General features: G+C 41.5%; 1 protein-coding gene across 1 annotated transcript in view; it reads left to right on the top strand.

Moving 5' to 3' along the window:
• Positions 1-18570, top strand: part of LOC310768496 (protein argonaute-4) — a 30687-nt gene extending 12117 nt beyond the window's left edge. Inside the window, exons 4-18 of the mRNA XM_083626624.1 lie at positions 265-446; positions 784-920; positions 1008-1142; positions 1660-1747; positions 2033-2180; positions 2258-2377; positions 2775-2903; positions 3312-3445; positions 5411-5595; positions 6108-6267; positions 9272-9587; positions 11108-11242; positions 12418-12519; positions 12933-13132; positions 13963-18570. Coding sequence (XP_083482750.1) covers positions 265-446; positions 784-920; positions 1008-1142; positions 1660-1747; positions 2033-2180; positions 2258-2377; positions 2775-2903; positions 3312-3445; positions 5411-5595; positions 6108-6267; positions 9272-9587; positions 11108-11242; positions 12418-12519; positions 12933-13132; positions 13963-14071 — 2280 coding nt within the window. The 3' untranslated portion in view covers positions 14072-18570. The remainder of the gene's footprint in view (positions 1-264; positions 447-783; positions 921-1007; positions 1143-1659; positions 1748-2032; positions 2181-2257; positions 2378-2774; positions 2904-3311; positions 3446-5410; positions 5596-6107; positions 6268-9271; positions 9588-11107; positions 11243-12417; positions 12520-12932; positions 13133-13962) is intronic.
• The last annotated feature ends 129 nt before the right edge of the window (positions 18571-18699 follow it).

The raw sequence follows: 18699 nt of genomic DNA, 5'->3' as shown, positions 1-18699 counted from the left end.
CAATGGTAAATGAATGATGAGAGCTGTGGTTCAGTAATATCTGGAGGACCAACCCTACTCCTTTCTAAGGGTTTTTACAAAGAGCAGATTTCAGATTCTTCTGCTGCAGAAATACATGCTATAACTAAAACCACCCTAAATTTAAACTGATCTTTATCCAGTTTCAGTGAAGTACAAGCAGTGAAGGGCTTCAGCCTTTATCAAAGTTGAAAACATCTGCATTAGTATCAGCTATATGACTAACTTTCACAATTGACTCTTCAGGTGGATATGGAGGTCACACTCCCAGGTGAAGGGAAGGACCAAACCTTTAAAGTGTCAGTTCAGTGGGTGTCTGTGGTAAGCCTTCAGATGCTCCTGGAAGCTCTGGCAGGGCATCTGAATGAAGTCCCAGAAGACTCTGTACAGGCACTTGATGTCATCACACGGCACCTTCCCTCTATGAGGTGAGCTCCTATGATATATTCTCACTCTTCCCACAGCCAAGGCTAGTTAAGCTACCTTTTGTGGATGTACCTTTAACCCCCCCCCAAAAAAAAATCCCACCAATGCAGCCCTATTGAGGATCGAGCACAGAATTCTGACTGACTTGGTGGGAGATGGAATGGAATATCCTGGCTGAGGGCATGGCTGGCTGGAATCCTGAACAGGAACATTCCTCATTGCAGCATTTTGTTACAAGTCCCACTTGGTTAATGCTTGATGCATGTAATATGTTGTACAGAATTTTTTAGCTGCAAGTTTCCTTCAAAGAAAACAAAGCTGATACACCTGTCTTCTTAGGTACACGCCAGTGGGCCGTTCCTTCTTCTCTCCCCCTGAAGGATATTATCACCCACTGGGAGGTGGTCGCGAGGTTTGGTTTGGCTTCCACCAGTCTGTCAGGCCTGCAATGTGGAACATGATGCTTAACATCGATGGTATGAAAAAATCTCATTTGCTTTAATTGCCTTAAATCTCTTCCATAAACCTATTTTTCAGTACATTTTGTTGTTGTTCTCTTTTAGTATCGGCAACTGCTTTCTATCGTGCCCAGCCTATTATTGAATTCATGTGCGAGGTCTTGGATATTCAGAACATCAATGAACAAACAAAGCCCCTTACAGACTCCCAGCGTGTTAAGTTTACCAAAGAAATCAGAGGTGAATCTTTGGAGTAAATAAAATATTTTCATTAATGTTGAATTGTAAAAAACAAAGTAACTGAATCCCAAAGCGTCTTCTGGTATGTTCCCATCATTGGAAAATAATATGAAGGCCCAGGACATCTATAGCACTTTTCAGTATGCAGACTGTAGTTCTTCTCATTTGTGTTGTTGCTCTTTCTTCCCAATAGGGTTTAGCTTGAGTAGCTGTTAAAAACATTTTGATCTTTTAATGTGGCCTGATCTTTGATAACCAGGTTTAAGCTTTTCATAGGTGGGATATTTCAGCATATAATATTTTGATTCCTATCTGGAACTTTGAAACTGTAATGCAGCCTAGAGATGGGCAGGCTAAATAAAGTAGACTTCACAGCAACTTTCTAATGTAGTCACTTAACCCATGTAGAAAGCAGGGATTTGAATCTGGAGTTCCACATAAAACCCCAAATGCTTTCTCATTGCTTCTCATTAACCTTTGCTTATTGGTGTATTTGGTGTGCATTCTGGATTTGCAGGTTTAAAAGTAGAGGTTACTCACTGTGGTCAGATGAAGAGAAAATACAGAGTTTGCAATGTTACTAGAAGACCAGCCAGTCATCAAACGTATGTATGCTCATTCCTTGAGTTGTAGCAACTAAATTCTACTCAGAGTAGACTCAATTTGAAACAATGGATCCTAGTAAGTCATATTCATTAATTTTGGTGGGTCTCCTCTTGAGTTGGATGCAACCCTTTGCTTTTAAGATAAATATTTTTAAAGTGTAAACTATTTAAAACATGTGCCAAGGAACAAGGAACAGCAGACCATTCATGTTTTAATATATAAACATTTTTCTTGTGAACACTAATAACTGTGAATACTAATCAAAGCAATATTTCCCCTCACAGGTTCCCTCTGCAGTTGGAAAATGGGCAGGCCATGGAGTGTACAGTAGCCCAGTATTTTAAGCAGAAGTACAGTCTACAGCTGAAATACCCTCATCTTCCATGCCTTCAAGTAGGGCAGGAGCAGAAACATACATATTTACCCCTTGAGGTAAATAAACATGGCAGTTTACTTCAGTCCCATTGTATTCCAATATGGTCGCCTACATGCCGTCTTTCTGATCTTAGGTATGTAATATAGTAGCAGGCCAACGATGTATCAAGAAGCTAACTGACAATCAGACGTCAACGATGATCAAGGCAACGGCACGGTCTGCACCTGACAGGCAGGAAGAAATTAGTAGACTAGTGAGTAACTCTTAACTTGACTTTACGGGGATGAAAAGCTTCAAATAAGTCTGTGGCAAACATGATGGTCACAGTGTGCATATCACAACAGCATCTTTTCTCGTTAGCGTTCCAAACCGTTTACTTGGATCCAGGGTTAAAGACCATCTTTGGGTACTGGGCTTACTAGGATTGTGAGGCTAAGGCATGCTCGTGTGTTGGCTGTGGCACAGAGTATGATGACAACAAATAACCATAGCCAGTTAATTTTTGACAACTTAGGTGTACATGAATGGAGCAAAGAATGACAACAGCCCTGAAAACAGTATAGATAATTTGCTGTGGTTGAGCCACACCTGCACAAGTAAAAGAGCCATGTAATTATGTGTGTTCAAGAGATGCTCTCTTGTATCTCCAGGTGAAGAGTAACAGCATGGTAGGCGGTCCAGATCCATATCTGAAGGAGTTTGGAATTGTTGTCCATAATGAAATGACAGAGTTGACAGGCAGGGTGTTGCCTGCACCAATGCTGCAATACGGAGGCAGGGTAAGTTTCCACAAAATCATACATTAGACAAATCATGTATCATTTAATCACTAGTTGAATTTCTAGTCTACTTAGTCCCTTTAGACTTAGGTTTAACAGCATGAAGGAGAAACGCCATTTGTTTTTTATTTGTTCAGGCTTTGGGAAGATAGCATTAATTTTTTTTCTGAAGTAGATAGTAAATACTGTCTTCAGGGTTATATATATTATTATTATTATTATTAGGTGTCCTAGGCTCTCTTTGGGGTGGAAAGGCGAGTCTTATATCTTAAATAATAAATATTTTAAAATGAGATAATAGTGCTAAAAATATGCAACAATAATACCTTCAGTTACCAAAATGTTTCATTTGTACATTAGCTTAAAGCTGTTGTGGAAGAACTGTTTTGTTTTTTAAATCTTCCTTAGAATAAGACGGTTGCTACACCAAATCAGGGTGTCTGGGATATGAGGGGAAAGCAGTTCTATGCTGGCATCGAAATCAAAGTTTGGGCTGTTGCCTGCTTTGCCCCTCAGAAACAATGCCGAGAAGACTTGTTAAAGTAAGTCATTTCTAGCTTTGAATATACAGTGTGATTTATTCTTTTTTCCACTGATAACTGCTGGTGATTTAGCTGTCGGTTGTGGGCTCAGTGTCCCTAATGCATGCAAGTCTTTTCCTTGCATCCACATGACATTGTTGACATCGAAATGCCAATCCATGTTTCCCATATTTGATCTGGTTTTACAGTTTCCATAGAAAATCCAATAACTGATGAGAGGGGAAATCTTGTTGCCAGTGACTTGCTAGCAACCTCCGTCTGGAAGCATTGTTTGTTGAGCATATTGTTTTTAGTATGCTATGCTTTACACAGAAATAAATGAGCTAACAAAACAGAACGAGTGCTTAAGGCACCTGATCAGGGCTAGCACAAGACTACAGGGGCCCTAGGCATGGTCTGGCTGATGGGACTTAGCCTCTAGACACCCGATTAATCCACCCTTCTGTTTCCGGCGGCAGCAGAGTCACTGCCCCCCTTTCCTGTCTCCACCACCCCACTTTAAAAAAAGTTATCTGTTGCAGTACCAAAGGCAGCACAGGTGGCTTCTCTGCCACCCCTGGGCTCTGAGAATGGGCCAAAGAGGGGTCCTTTGAAGCCAGGTATTTCTGGGCAAGGTGGCTAAGATAATGCTTGCACTGCTGCCATGATTTGCTGCAGTGCTTAGGAAGACTTTTGAAACTTTAAAAAATGGTTTAGAAGGCCTTTCTAGCCACTGTAGCAGCGGGGTGGGCATTTCCCTGGCTATTTCACCCAGAATGCCTGGCTCTGAAGAGTAAGCCTTTTTGGCTTTTTCAGAGCACACAGGAAGCAACTGGCAGAGGCAGGCAGTTAGATGGCCACTGCAAATTGAAGCTGAGTTTGTCTCCTAAGAGGTGTCTGCACAACTCTGACCTGAAGATAAATGAGTGAGTAGCAGATTGGGCCAGTAAGAGCCACTTTCTTGGCTGGGCCTGTGCACAGTATTTTTTTTTAGATTTCTGAAAGTGTACTGGAAACTATCTACCCAATCCTAGTTAAAAATTGCACTATAACTTGCTTATTTTCATTGGGAATTTCGTATTAAAACCATAATAATTTAACTATACTAAAATCTATTTATTCCGGTGTTCCTTTTCTAACAGTGACAGTCCAAACACTTCTAGAAGATTAAGCAAGACCTGAAGGGAATAGCTGTCCCATTTATCTTTATCTCATGGTATTCTGAGTTGTACTGTGACTGTACGTGGAATTTTCAGTTAGCAAGTACAGCTAATGACTGTTGCAAAACCTACCGTATTTTTCGCCCCATAGGACGCACCGGCCCATAGGACGCACCAAGTTTCTTTGGGGGGGGAAATAAAGAAAAAAAAAATTATTTCCCCCCCAGGCGCTTGTGGGGCCGGCAGCGGGGAGAAGCGCTCTTCTCCCCGCAGCCCGCCTTCAGACCAGGTCCGGGGACAGCGGGAAGACGCGCTGCGCCTCCCAGCTGTCCCCGGAGCTTGTGGGGCAGGCAGCGGGGAGAAGCACTCTTCTCCCCGCCGCCTGCCTTCAGATCAGGTCCGGGGACAGCGGGAAGACGCGCTGCGCCTCCCCACTGCCCCCGGAGCTTGCGGGGCTGGCGGCGGGGTCTCCCCGCCATCAGCCTCCAAACCACTTCGGGAGGCAGCGGGATGGCGGCGTTCCGCCTCCCTCTGTCCCCCGACCTTGTGGGGCTGGCGCTGGGGCTCTTCAGCGAAAGCCTGCATTCGCCCCATAGGACGCACACACATTTCCCCTTCATTTTTGGAGGGGGAAAAGTGCGTCCTATAGGGCGAAAAATACGGTATATTCTAGGAATGGTCTAATTCTTCTCTCTTAAAACAGGCTCAGCTGGTCACCATTATGTCTCATAGCAGTGAATCTCATGGTGTGCTCAGAATAATAGAGAGAAAACTTGCAGGATTTTAGGTTGCTGCTGATAACCTCAAAGGCATAATTTGTTTATAGGAGTTTTACTGATCAACTGCGCAAAATCTCCAAGGATGCAGGGATGCCAATCCAGGGCCAACCGTGTTTCTGTAAATATGCACAGGGTGCCGACAGTGTGGAGCCCATGTTCAAACACTTGAAGTTGACTTATGTTGGGCTTCAGCTAATTGTTGTGATTCTCCCTGGAAAGACACCAGTCTATGGTAAGGAAGATGAAACTTAATATAACTTTGCAGTTCCAACAAAAATATTTGTGACCAAAGTGCACACAGGATATATTTGGCATCACCTTTTCCTCCCTCCTGTGCAACACAGTGAGGTCCACCCCCCCACTCCCCAAAATAAATCCACTCACTCACTGAGCAGGTTATCCAGTTGACTTAGCCACTGATGGTGGGCGAGATTGAGCATATTAGCTAAGATTGTCTGAAGTAATATGGCAAATGTTTATTGAATACATAAATTGTTCAGACTGTGGGAGGAATCCACCCAGCACTCATGGGATTCCATGGCATGTTCTCTTAAAGTAATCAAATGAAATTTTTAACATATGGCATGATAAACGTCAGTAATTTTATCAGGACAAGTTATCTGTTGTTTACTGTTGTAACAATTGTTCTCTCAAAATTTATCTTCTGTACCATGAAAATAAAAAGGTTTTTTTTTTGTTTTTTTAAAAAGATTATCTGAAGTAAATTCTTGCTTTCCCTTACAGCTGAAGTCAAACGTGTTGGGGATACTCTGTTAGGAATGGCCACCCAGTGTGTTCAGGTGAAAAACGTGGTGAAAACCTCTCCGCAGACTCTGTCCAACTTATGTCTGAAGATCAATGCAAAACTTGGTGGGATAAACAACGTGCTTGTACCACATCAAAGGTCAGATTAAACTTAATACCTTTAGGAATCTAATGCAGCAGGCACTCTGGTTGATATTGGTTGAGAAGCAAAGTGAGACGTGATTGTTTAGAATGGCTTCCATTTGTAATGCACAGCGTCAACATCTTTCCAGTAAAAAATACTCTATATAGTAATATGCAAATTCTTGACAAGCCTAAAATCTCACTTTTGGTCCTAATAGGGAGGCATCTAGATGCCAGTAAAATACTTTCTGTGTTTTTTACATGTGCGCTTCTGTCATTGTTTGAACAAGATAGCACTGTGTACAGTTCATACTATATAGTTTTCCGTATTACAACCCACTTTATTTAGATACTGTTGCAACATAGGGGGCAGCATTAAAACAACTTTACTAGAATTCCTGTTAAAGCCATCATAGATTTTGAGACCCAACCATTTGACATGCTTGGTACTGGGAAATTTTTTATCCTTCTGTCCTAATTTTGTAATTGTGTTTTCTTTTAATTTTATTTGACTGTGTGCTGCTCTGAGTGTGTTACTCTCGCTCCACTATCCACAAAATAGCTCCAGAGAGTTCGTAAAATTCCCAGAATACATTTGGTTGGTGCAAGTGCGGCATAGAGTAGGAAAATGTTCAGTTGCCTCCAATGCAATGAATGTTTGCTCATTTTTGCCATTGATTAATAAATTGCATTAATGTGATTTTGTGAAATTAGGATGTTTATTGGTGCCTCAATTTAATTAGACCAAACTAGCATGCAGTCATAAAGCAGTATTTTAATGACTGGAGGCTCTTCCAGTAGGGCTGCTGACATTCCCAATGAGAATGCCAAGCAATTCTTTAACCCTCCCTGCTGCCGCCCCAAGAAAAATCTCAAAAGGACACACACACTTTCCTCTCCCACACATATTTTATACTTTGATAAAGTTACAGTGGCTTGCAGAGGCATTTGTCAGTTTCATGTTCTCTGACCAATCATTCTCTGTAACACTCAGCCAGTCCTAACCTAAAAGGATCACTATAGTTAGAGATGTGAAGGCCTGAAGAAAAAACTGAAATAGAACAACTGCTCCCATTGTCCAATAACTGGAAAACAAAACAACAGGAAAAAATTGGGAAGATGAGAATTCCCCCCCCCCTTTTTACGGGGCCTATCCCATGCCTTCATATGTCTAGCTGTGGCAATAATGGTCCCTCACATGTGTCTCTGGGAAGAAAAGCCACTGACATTAAGATATTTGAACATTTGGATTATTGAATATTAGGAGAACTGCTGGCTTTTCAGCCCCTGAAAGGGCTCTCTCTCCCTCTGTTGTTTTGAGGGCTGTTCAGCAGCCACTGGATTAGGAAGGACTGCCTGAAAACCTTGAAGAACAGCCTAGCACCATGAGCATGTTCAGAGCTCTATCCTTGAAGCCCAGACCCTCCTCATAACTTTTAGCATCTTCTGTAATTACAGAAGGAAGAGGGAGTGTTTTGAGGAGCTGTTTGTTTGTTTTGTTTTGTGGTATTGCTGAGAGAAAAAGAGGACAAGCAACAGTGGGAACCGCATGTATAATAGATAAATAAATACCTATCTAGTTTTGCTTGATTGTTTTGCATTTATTTTTGTGAAATGGATTGGGAGGAGAAATGGTGGATGGCTTGTGTAGCTGCAAACTCTGTATTAACCATTTCCCTGCATTCACTCATTAAAAGCTGCAGCAGCTGCTGGGTGGGGCAGGGCAGCTTGTCTGAGCCACGTGCGGTTCCAGAGCCTTTCCAGAAAAGGTGTGTAGATCAGCTTCCAATAAGTGCCCCCAGAATATCTTGATTGCAGAATGGAAGAAAATGTGGGTGCTATGAACTGTTTCTCGCTTGCTTGTGAGCTTATCAGTTAATTCCTAAAACGAAAAGTTTGGGCTCTGTGCCTGTCCGGATGTCACACTGACTGGCTGCACATCCTTCCCCAAACCTGAAAGGTATTTCTCCCTAATCTCAGACATAAGAGGCTGATAGTGATTGTTCTGATGCGATGTGCTCTGCACATGAGACATTATTACTTCACATTTTCAGGACTCAGCTATACTGATCAAATGAATCAATAATTTTTGTCTACTGGCTGAAATACCTCATTCTTTTCATTTAGAGAAAAAAAGTGTTTTGAATAATGAAAAGCTAAATTGGGGGGGGGGGACTGCATGCAACTGAAAGCAAGTGTTTCTCACATTTTAGAAGTTTTGGTTTCATGGCAATGGATGTATAGATGTACTCAATACATAAATAAAAAAACATAATCTAATTTCTAAATAAAAGGTACAGAGTCATTCTTGTCTAAAAATCATAGTTGGGTCCTCGTACATGAAACCTCTTCCCCTGTCCATAGATGTGCAGAGAATATTTTTTGGCGCTCTGCACAACTGTAATAACATGCTTTCCTTAAATAAGTGCTGTGCAAGTCCTATTGTGATGAAAACAGCAAGGATAAGAGTTGTAGCCCTACCAAGTCAAAATGTTACCAGGCTCCACTGATTGTAAATTTTTAAAATTTGATTCTAATTCTAAATCTATGGTTCTAATTTAAATATGTATAGATCAGGGGTAGGCAACCTTAGGCCCGGGGGCTGGATATGGCCCAATCGCCTTCTCAATCCAGGCCGCGGATGGTCCGGGAATCAGTGTGTTTTCACATGAGTAGAATGTGTGCTTTTATTTAAAATGCATCTCTGGGTTATTTGTGGGGCATAGGAACATGGTCAGAGGGACGGTGGACCCGGCCCATGACTGAAAAAGGTTTCTGACCCCCCTGGTATAGATAGTGGGGGCATGAGGGCACAGTGTGTGGTTTGCACCAGGTGCAGTTATGGCTAGTTACAGCATTGTCTATGGGAGCCACAGAATGTTCAGTCCTTGTGGTACCCTGCCCATCTGACAGTGTACATTGGTGCATAAAGTCAAAAGACAGGTGAAGGGAATGTGAAAATGCATCCCATTTCTTGATTTCCAGTGTAAACTTTTTTTTTCTCCTTTTCAATTGAACAGGCCCTCTGTATTTCAGCAGCCAGTGATATTTCTGGGAGCAGATGTCACACATCCGCCTGCTGGGGATGGGAAGAAGCCTTCCATCGCTGCTGTCGTAGGCAGCATGGACGGCCACCCTAGCCGCTACTGTGCTACTGTGCGAGTACAGACTTCCCGCCAGGAAACTTCCCAAGAGCTGCTGTACAGCCAGGAAGTGATTCAGGACCTGACCAACATGGTGCGAGAACTGCTGATCCAGTTCTATAAGTCCACCCGCTTCAAGCCCACGCGGATCATCTACTATAGGGGAGGTGTGTCAGAAGGGCAGATGAAACAGGTATTCATCTCAAGATCCTTATATGTTGCATGGAGGTTTAGCTTTCCAAACTTAGGAAGGTCCAGGAGACACCACTTCTTTTCTGGACAGAGAAGTTTGTGCCATGAGGTTGCATGAAGTGGAAGCCTGTCCTAAAAACCATTTAGTTCATAAGCTTTATTATCCAATTTTGAGATCCAGTATTAGTATCACATGCAGGCTGTGCCACTGCAGTTACTTTTGAGATCCGATACATCCACAGACCAATAGCCTGTTGGTTCATGTTACACACTCCATCCCCCCTTGCAGTAATGCTACTCTGTATAGGTATAGGTAAACATGGCAGTGGTTAAAAAGGGTGGTATATAAGTTGAATAAATAATAACAACAGTACTATAGGCGGTTATTGTTTCGTTTGGTATTACAGTATATAATTTTGTGTTTTTATACTGTAAACTGCCCTGTGATCTTTGGTTGAAAAGCAGTTTAGAAGTTTAATAAAAAATAAAGGAATAGTAAGAGAAAACCAATCTGTGACTCAGTACACCCTTTTATGCAGAAAGTCTCATGTTCAATCCCTGGCGTCTCCAGTTAGAGCTGGGAATGAGAATGTCCCCTATCAGATACCCCAGAGAGCCTCTGCCAGTTTGTGAAGACAGTACTGAGCTAGATGGACTCTGTATAAGGCAGTTTACTATGAAAAAGGACGCCTTCTTGGCGACTGCTTTGCATTTTTATAGAGTAGCAACTATCGCAAGAACTATGCCATGTCTCCCACCCCCAAAGAGTGGTTGTATTGTAAAATCCACACACAGTGACTGAGCCATATTCTAACATGTTTTTGTTTAAATTTCTAGCCTGTCTCTCCAGCAAATTGTTTTTTGTGTGATGTGTGTAGTTGTCATTTAGATTCTAGAACCTTATACATTCTAGTCCCTTACACATTTGTTAATGATCAGGAAGAGGGTGTTTAATCTTCAGAAAGAGAAATTGCCTTTTCCTTTGGGTGTGGAAACTTGGTACTACCTGAAATGACTGAACCCTGTCCTAATGTGTTAGTTAAGCTTTCTCCTTACTCATTGTTTGCTGAAAGAGTAGGCTGGCTGGCAGCCTCCAAATCTGAGCCTCTTATATTTTACTAAAAGTATTTCTTCATCCTCAGCTTGAATTGGCATTTAAGTTGAAATCTTACAGTGCCAATGGAATCTGGCCCTTTATTCAGGTAGGTAGCCGTGTTGGTCTGATGCAGTCGAAACAAATTAAAAAATTGTCCAGTAGCACCTTAGAGACCGACTAAGTTTGTTCTGGGTATAAGCTTTCGTGTGCAAGCACACTTCTTCATATACACAGTGTGCATGCACACGAAAGCTTATACCCAGAACAAACTTAGTTGGTCTCTAAGGTGCTACTGGACAATTTTTTTATTTTTGTTACTTATTTCACTGGTCCTTTATGTAAGGATGTATTGGATAAATACAATAAAAATAATGACCTTGTGCAATCCAGATAAGTAGCTGATGTCCAGCACTTAAATTTTCTAGGTGGCCTGGCCAGAACTCATTGCAATCCGGAAGGCCTGCATCAGTTTGGAGGAAGACTACAGACCAGGAATCACCTACATAGTTGTTCAGAAAAGACATCACACAAGGCTGTTCTGTGCTGACAAATCTGAAAGGGTAGGCACTGCTTCCTTTGGAATGACGAGGCATCTCATTAGACCACATCTTGTACAGGGCTGCTAAATAACTCTTGATGGAAAGAGGCGATGTATTAGCACATTTTATAATGTTATTCATTGCCTGTTTGCAAAGTGAAGTTGAAAAAAAAAACCATAGAGCAGGGGTATAAATTAAATTAATAATAATAAAATAAATAATGTCATGCAGCCAGACAAAGGATGACTTGAGAAGGGTGCTTAATTTCTTAAGGTATAATTTGTAACTATATGCTCAGATGCACAGGATACCAAAGTAAGCACTGGGACTCAGGTTCAGAATAACACTGAAAGTGCTGCTTTTGGCCATTCTGCAAGTCTGCTGTCAGTAGCATAGCAACTCTTAAGCTGTAGGGCAGTGTGGTATAACTGTAAGACAGGCAGTAGTTCTTCCTGAACTTAAAGCTTAAAACTTTGAAAAATGGTGTAAAGAATAAATTATAAACTGAGGGTATCCAAAAGCCAAAAAGAGTAGTACAGTGGAACCTTGGGTTAAGAACTTAATTCGTTCTGGAGGTCCGTTCTTAACCTGAAACTGTTCTTAACCTGAAGCACCACTTTAGCTAATGGGGTCTCCTTCTGCCGCCGCGCCGCCAGAGCACGATTTCTGTTCTTATCCTGAAGCAAAGTTCTTAACCTGAAGCACCATTTCTAGGTTAGTGGAGTCTGTAACCTGAAGCGTATGTAACCTGAAGTACCACTGTAAATGCAGTCATACCTTGGGTTGAATGTGCTTCGGGTTGAGCACGTTGGAGTTGTGTTACTTCCGGGTTTCGCCGCTCGCCATTCGCATCCTGAAGTACCACTGTACAGTATATTTCATCTATAGCTTGCCTTTCCTCCAAGGTGTTCAAGACAACATACTTGAATTTGCCATTTTTATCACAACAAAAGTAGCTGCAATAGGGCAGTTGTATACTTCAGGTTTTATTGTTACTACAAAACTATGCTTAATGTTGCTTTAAATCCAGTTAGACATAACTGATACATTATACAAAGCTGAAGAAAAAGGTGGAAGGCAAATTTTAAAGTGTGTGACACTGATAAGTGGCCAAGAAGGTAACAACTGGTTGGTTGAATGGCGTTGAACTGTGCCACAAATGCAAATATTAAGGCACTTATTGATGTATCTAATAGGTGGGGAAAAGTGGCAATGTTCCAGCAGGCACAACTGTGGACAGCACAATCACACATCCCTCTGAATTCGACTTCTACCTCTGTAGCCATGCAGGAATTCAGGTAATCTTAATATTTATGATATCTTAATATTTTGACGGTTCGTTTACTTTTACATGCATTGGGACTGCCTTACAGCAGCTTCATTTAAGCCATTAAAATGTGTGCTAGAGGTGAGAATGCATGAGTATACTGTTAATTCAATGGGCCCACAGCATTTGTGCCTCTCAGTCAGTGGAACAGTCCCTTCTACCTATGTCATTAGTGACAATCAACCTTGCTAAAGCCTGTGTATCTCAGGGAAATGGGGAGGCATCTGGAAAAGAAGAGGGATAAACGGGGTTCTTATTCCCGAGATGTAATTTACCCTTGGAGAAAGAGAGAAGGGACTTTCTGACAGGGGCCCAGTCATTCATCTTTTGTTACACATCTTCTAAAATAAAAATAGTGAATTTCCTGGCCTTCTCTTCCTGCAGGGAACTAGCCGTCCTTCTCACTACCAAGTCTTGTGGGATGACAACTGTTTCACTGCTGATGAATTGCAGTTACTGACATACCAGCTGTGTCACACTTACGTCAGGTGTACACGGTCTGTCTCGATCCCTGCTCCTGCATACTATGCCAGGCTGGTAGCATTTAGGGCAAGATACCATCTTGTGGACAAAGATCATGACAGGTGAGTAGTCGGGGGGCATGCATGCTTCTGTTCCATGGACCACTAGGCCAGGAAGGGATGGTGAACTTTATTCAGCTCAAGGACCATATTCCCTTACTTAAAGGCAATCAGTGGCTGGAAATTCCTTACTCTGCGATAGACTGTGGGCTTGTATTCAGTGTGAGTGTCAAAGAATGCATTCCCCATTTAGCGCTGTGTTGAATTCCACCGTAAGGGTTTGCTGTTGGTATATAAAGCCCTGAACAACCTGGGACCGGGTTACTTGAGAACCTGCCTTCAACCTTACAGCCTGCTCAGTTGCTCAGGTAATCTGAGGAGGCTCTCTTAATCGTGCTAGATGCCCCTGAAATTCATCCTGCTTGTGGGATTCCCACGGGGATCTGGTTAACCACTGTGAGAACAGGATGCTGGACTAGATGGACCTTTGGGCTCTGAGCTCAGCAACAAGACTCTTCTCACATTCATCTTGCAGCCACTGAGAGTAGGGCCTCTAGTGCAGCAGCATTTACTAGGTAGGATACCCTGTTCCTTTTAACAAATGGTGCACCAACGGCATTCTGGTTTTGGTGGCCTTTTCTTGTACTCCGAGCCTTCATAGAGCAGCTGTTTGCATGAATTTATTGTCTTCTACTTGTCACTGTGAAGTTTGAACTGTATTTTATGTTTGTTTGTTTTTGGGTGTTGCTGGCACTTTTTGCTTTTTATCCTCCTGTACACTGCTTTTCAGTTTGGGGGATGTTGTGATTTATAAATATTTTCAAGAAAATGTTGACTAATTGAGACAATGTTGCCTTACTAAATCTCTTTTTTGTCCCCCCCCCCCCCCGCAGTGCTGAAGGCAGCCACGTTTCAGGACAGAGCAACGGCCGTGATCCTCAGGCGCTAGCTAAGGCAGTGCAGATCCATCATGACACCCAGCACACAATGTATTTTGCCTGATACGAATCTGAGAGTCTGAGGCAGAAGCAATAGCCCAGTTGGGCGGGTCACCAACCACTGGTGGTTAGGGCTCATTTTTATTTCAGGCTGTCCACCACCAGCAGCTTGGGACAGTTGCACTGAATTGACGCAGCAACATCTGATGCAGGCGCAATTGAGCCATTTTTATTTTGTGATTTTCAGTAAATAGGAATTTCATAGACAGTCTTTGCATTGGACTGAATTTTTACCTCAAAGCGCAAAAGGCTGATCCTCGTAAAAAGAAATTTTTAAAGGACTTGGCACGAAAGGTTTTTATTGAAATATTTTGCTAATCAATTTTAAGTTACCTCCTTGTTCCCCCCATTAAGCTTATCAAGAAGCTGAATTCCTCCTGGGCTTCTTCATACTGCTTAGTGAGTCTCCAGATATGGCAAAACATCTTATTCCACTGTTCTTCTGTGTGGGGCCATATAGACTTTATAAATGGAACTTTTACTGTAAACACCTTTCAACAACTATTACTTTTCTGAGGTATTGCTGTTTGTTTGTTTTTTTTCGCTTTGTTGTTAAGTTTTACTAGTCTTTTTGTAAATCTCTCTGCAGTCGTGGGCTGCAGAACAATTGCACTATAACTGCGAATTCAACTTGGTGGTTCTTGTTCTGTGAATGTGTAACATAAGCGGATAGCAATGCCCTCTGGCAGGTCTAGTAAAATCATAATGGTTACACACAACTGCCACTGTCTGGTTCAGAATGCTGAACTGCTTCCCCCTCTAAAAAGTATGTGACTAAGTTCTAAAAGATTAGTTTTAGGTATTTTTCAGACATTACGAAAGTGCCCATTTTATGCTGCTGTGTTTGATGAATTGAGGTCATTTTTAATACTCTTTTTTCATAGAAGGTTTTAACTTTGGCAATAATTTTTTTTTAATACCCTGGCAGTAACTTTTCTAGCTGAATACTTTACATGAGTTACAGCCAACATTCTTGTGTAGATTGACTTGACTTTGCTGAAGAGGAAATTTGTTCTTAAATGGATCAGAAAAGGCTCCCTTCATGCTTTTTACAAATGATTATTTTTAACTGTTTTATATTCACCATTGGTCTGTCTAGCCCCTTTTTATAAGCTTGGAAAGTGGGTGTTCCATATATAGGAAAGGCTTTGCCAATATGTACAGTTGTGTATAGTGTGAAAGTAGCAATCGAAGACTTTTACCAGCATTTTAAAACTTTTGTTTCTCTGAGAGTTTAGGTTGCCCGCATGTACAGCAACATTCGCTAGCATGTGTGAAGTGTTCAATGTTGATCTTGACCCATTTCTATAAATTAGAACTCTTATTTGCTTGGTTCTCTTCCACTAAAATGTGTAATGCAAAAAGCGGGGGTGGGGTGGGGCATCTGCAGACCATAGTAGTGCTGCCTTGAGACTAGCTTGTGAGTGTTAGCGCAATATGCTTTAAATTCCTAGTTTTTAACTGAGATGATGCCACTGTGAAAGATTGGGATTTTGCCAATAATTGCACTCTAGTCTCTGATGTGAGCAGGTGGTGTTGCAGAGTCATGTGACCTTGTGAACGTTTCGATCCAGACCTCAAGGTCAGCAATATGCTATGTGGTTTAGATTTTTCCTTCAGTCTTTTGAAATAGAGCTTGTAGATACTTGGAAAGTTTACATTTCTAAATACTGTCAGTCAGCTGTATCAAAATACACTTGACATTAGTCTTCTGAAAGCAGTTTTTGAGAGATTTCCTCTTAGAAATCTCTCTCTTTCTCCTTACCCCTCTCCCCCCCCCCCCTTGTGGGTTCTAGCTTATAAAATTTTATTCCCCCCCCCCAAAAACAGGAGCAAAGCAAACTCTGCTCTGACGCATAGTGTGGCCAGGCTTAGATACTAGATTTATTTAAACGTATTTAAGTCTTTCGTTTTCTTTTCCCCTTAAGAATACCTCACTTGTGTAATAAATATCAGGACATGTGGGGAGGAAGAGTGCTGCTTCAGTTGGTCTGCTGCTTTTCTTTTCTTTTCTTTTTAAAAAATACCTGTTCAGGGAGAAAATGCAAGAATCGAACTCCTGCTGGCCAACAAATGGAGAACTAAGGCACCTTGAAGCGAGTAAGCACCTGTGTTAGTGTGTAGCATGGTTTCGGGTTTTTTGCACTAGGTAAGGACGTGAATTCGGATAGAGGGAGAGAGTACGTCAAGAAGAAAAACGTATATTGTAACATCATCAGGCAGGTAGCTTTTCCTAGCGCCAAGCACACCTAGTGCATGTGGAGCAGAGAGATTCTCTAATTTGCCTGTCTGCAGGTAAGTCTGACTCTCTTGGACATCAGAGTCAAGCAACATGTTAAGTATACTTAAAAAGCAAAAACAAAAACCAACTCTTTTTCCTTATAAACAACAGTTTGAGTTTCTGGATTAGGACTGGCGTGGTGGGGTTACTGTGCAGAGTGATAGAAAAAGGCACCATATTTAATAAGCACTGATTTCTAGCTGCTGATGAAGAATCAGTAACACATTTTATATATGGCACCAGGTCAGGAAAAGGTAGGCATGGTTTGCCCAAACCAGCCTGGAAAACATAATTGGGCCTTTGGGCAAAAAGTTCCCTACTTCCTCATGCCATTGTCACCAAAGGCAAATCTGGATCCCACCCTTCTGACACACCCACCCCTTCTTTGGCTGCATTTGCTAAAGAAAGAAAGTGACCAGTTGAAAGCATGCTTTTTTATTACTAAATGGGTGCTCAACATAACTTGCAGTTTTGTCCAGAACTGCGTAGGCAGGAATCTGAACTTGCCCTGGAAAGGGCTTTTCTGACTCACTCGCTCATCATAAAATAGGCAGGACTAGATGAAATTATCTTTTTTGTCTTCTATCAAAGGAAAACAAAACCCTGTTCTAATCATTATATCTTTCTTATGTATTACAGACCGCAGCTATCTTTTGAAGTCTTCTGTATTTAAAAATTATATATATATAAGCGGGATTCTTTTTAATGCATTAATGTCACAAAAAATTATCATCCAAAAATGTCTGAGCTTTTTTTTGCCAACTTTTGCACTTTCTTGGAATTTTTCATGAATTTTCCTTTAATTTTTGCCCCTGTTGGAATTTTTTTCTGTGCAAGAAAATGTTCAGTTAACTCTCTGTTGCTGAAGAGTGTGATGATGTCTTTTGGGGTGGGAGTGCTTAAAAGCTGAGGATTTATCCAAGGGGCTGTACGGGTGGCAACAGTAGCAAAAAAGATCTTCGGAACTAATGACTGCAAGATCCAGATGCAGCAACGCTGTTGTGTGGCAGAATCTCTTGACTCTGCTCATATGAACTAACCTCACCCCCACCCTGAAAACGGGATGAACTGAATTGTTATGCATGTGTCAATCAATGGGAAGACGTGCATTCTGTAGCTGTAGGTTCTTACGGTGTTTGGTTTTTTTATGCTTTATCCTTTTGTTTAAAGCCTGTTGGCTATTGTTTAGCTATATGTTGTGAAAGATTCTCAAATGTAGCAAATTTGGACTGGGGCGGGGGGAAGGGGAAATTTTTTAGGAGCAAAAGGTGTTTATAGAGCCAACCAAAACACCCTGCTCTTTTTGCTTTCCCCCTATCCTGTTCTGCTTGTTGTGAGCACTTAAATTCGAAAAGAGGCTCTGAAAAGCTTTTGTTCTGTAGCGGATTTGAGGTGTAGGCTGGGGTTTCTTGCTCTTTGCTTGAGGGCTGTTTAAAGATGACACCCAAAGAGGCATAATCAAGGGATGCAAAAGAGATGTTCCATGCAGTATGTATCAGTATGATTTAGAAGTGCTCCCTCCCCCCCCCCCGCCCTCACCCCGTTCTGCCCCACATGACCCTTATATCAAAAGCCTTTATCCACCTGTTGGGGACAAGGCCATTCTGACAGGTTAGCAAACCTCCAACCCCACCCCCCACTCCCAAAAAACTACCCTTGTGGATGTGTTGTAGATCTTTTTACCCCCTTCTTGCTCAGTAGCAAGGCAGTCGCTCTGCTTTCATTTTAGGAAAGTAGAGCTTGGAGGGCATTGTATCAATACTGTTTGAACTGCAAGGTTTTTTCCCTTGTGCAATTTGAGGAAAGATCATATGTGAATATCACTTAAGAGTTTCTTTATACCTTGCTATTGACACATTTTGGTGATATTTCTGTCTAGAGCCTGAAACATGTATGTAAAACTTGTTTGCATTTGTTCATTTTTGACTTCTGATGTATTTTTTTTTGTTTTGTTTCTATATTGTTAGACTTGTAATGTTTTAAATTGTATTTTATTAAAATTGGACTGGATGTATGTCTATAGCAATACGAGGTACTTTTTTTCTTTTAAAAAAACAAACACAACCCCTGTTGGTGGGGAAGGTAGGCTAATAGCCTTCCTATTGCGATAATATGCTGGCTGTGTATAACTGCAATGTATTTTTTTTCTCTCTTTTTTTTAGCCTGCAGGGATTTTGTGTTCATGTGTCCAAAAAAATAAATAAAGGCATTTGGGTGCCAAATGTTCTTTTCTTTCTTGGTGTATAATAATAATTGATCATGATTATGATCATGAATAGCCTGTAGGATAGTTGTTGTGCTCCTAAGAGAAATGTCTTTCAGTTATCTAAATTTTAAACACAGTATATTGC

This window comes from Podarcis filfolensis (genome assembly GCF_964270895.1).
Source record: "Podarcis filfolensis genome assembly, chromosome: 8".
NCBI classification, from domain to species: domain Eukaryota; kingdom Metazoa; phylum Chordata; class Lepidosauria; order Squamata; family Lacertidae; genus Podarcis; species Podarcis filfolensis.
Note: the sequence above shows the minus strand (reverse complement) of the source record. Positions and strands in the feature narration are given on the sequence as shown.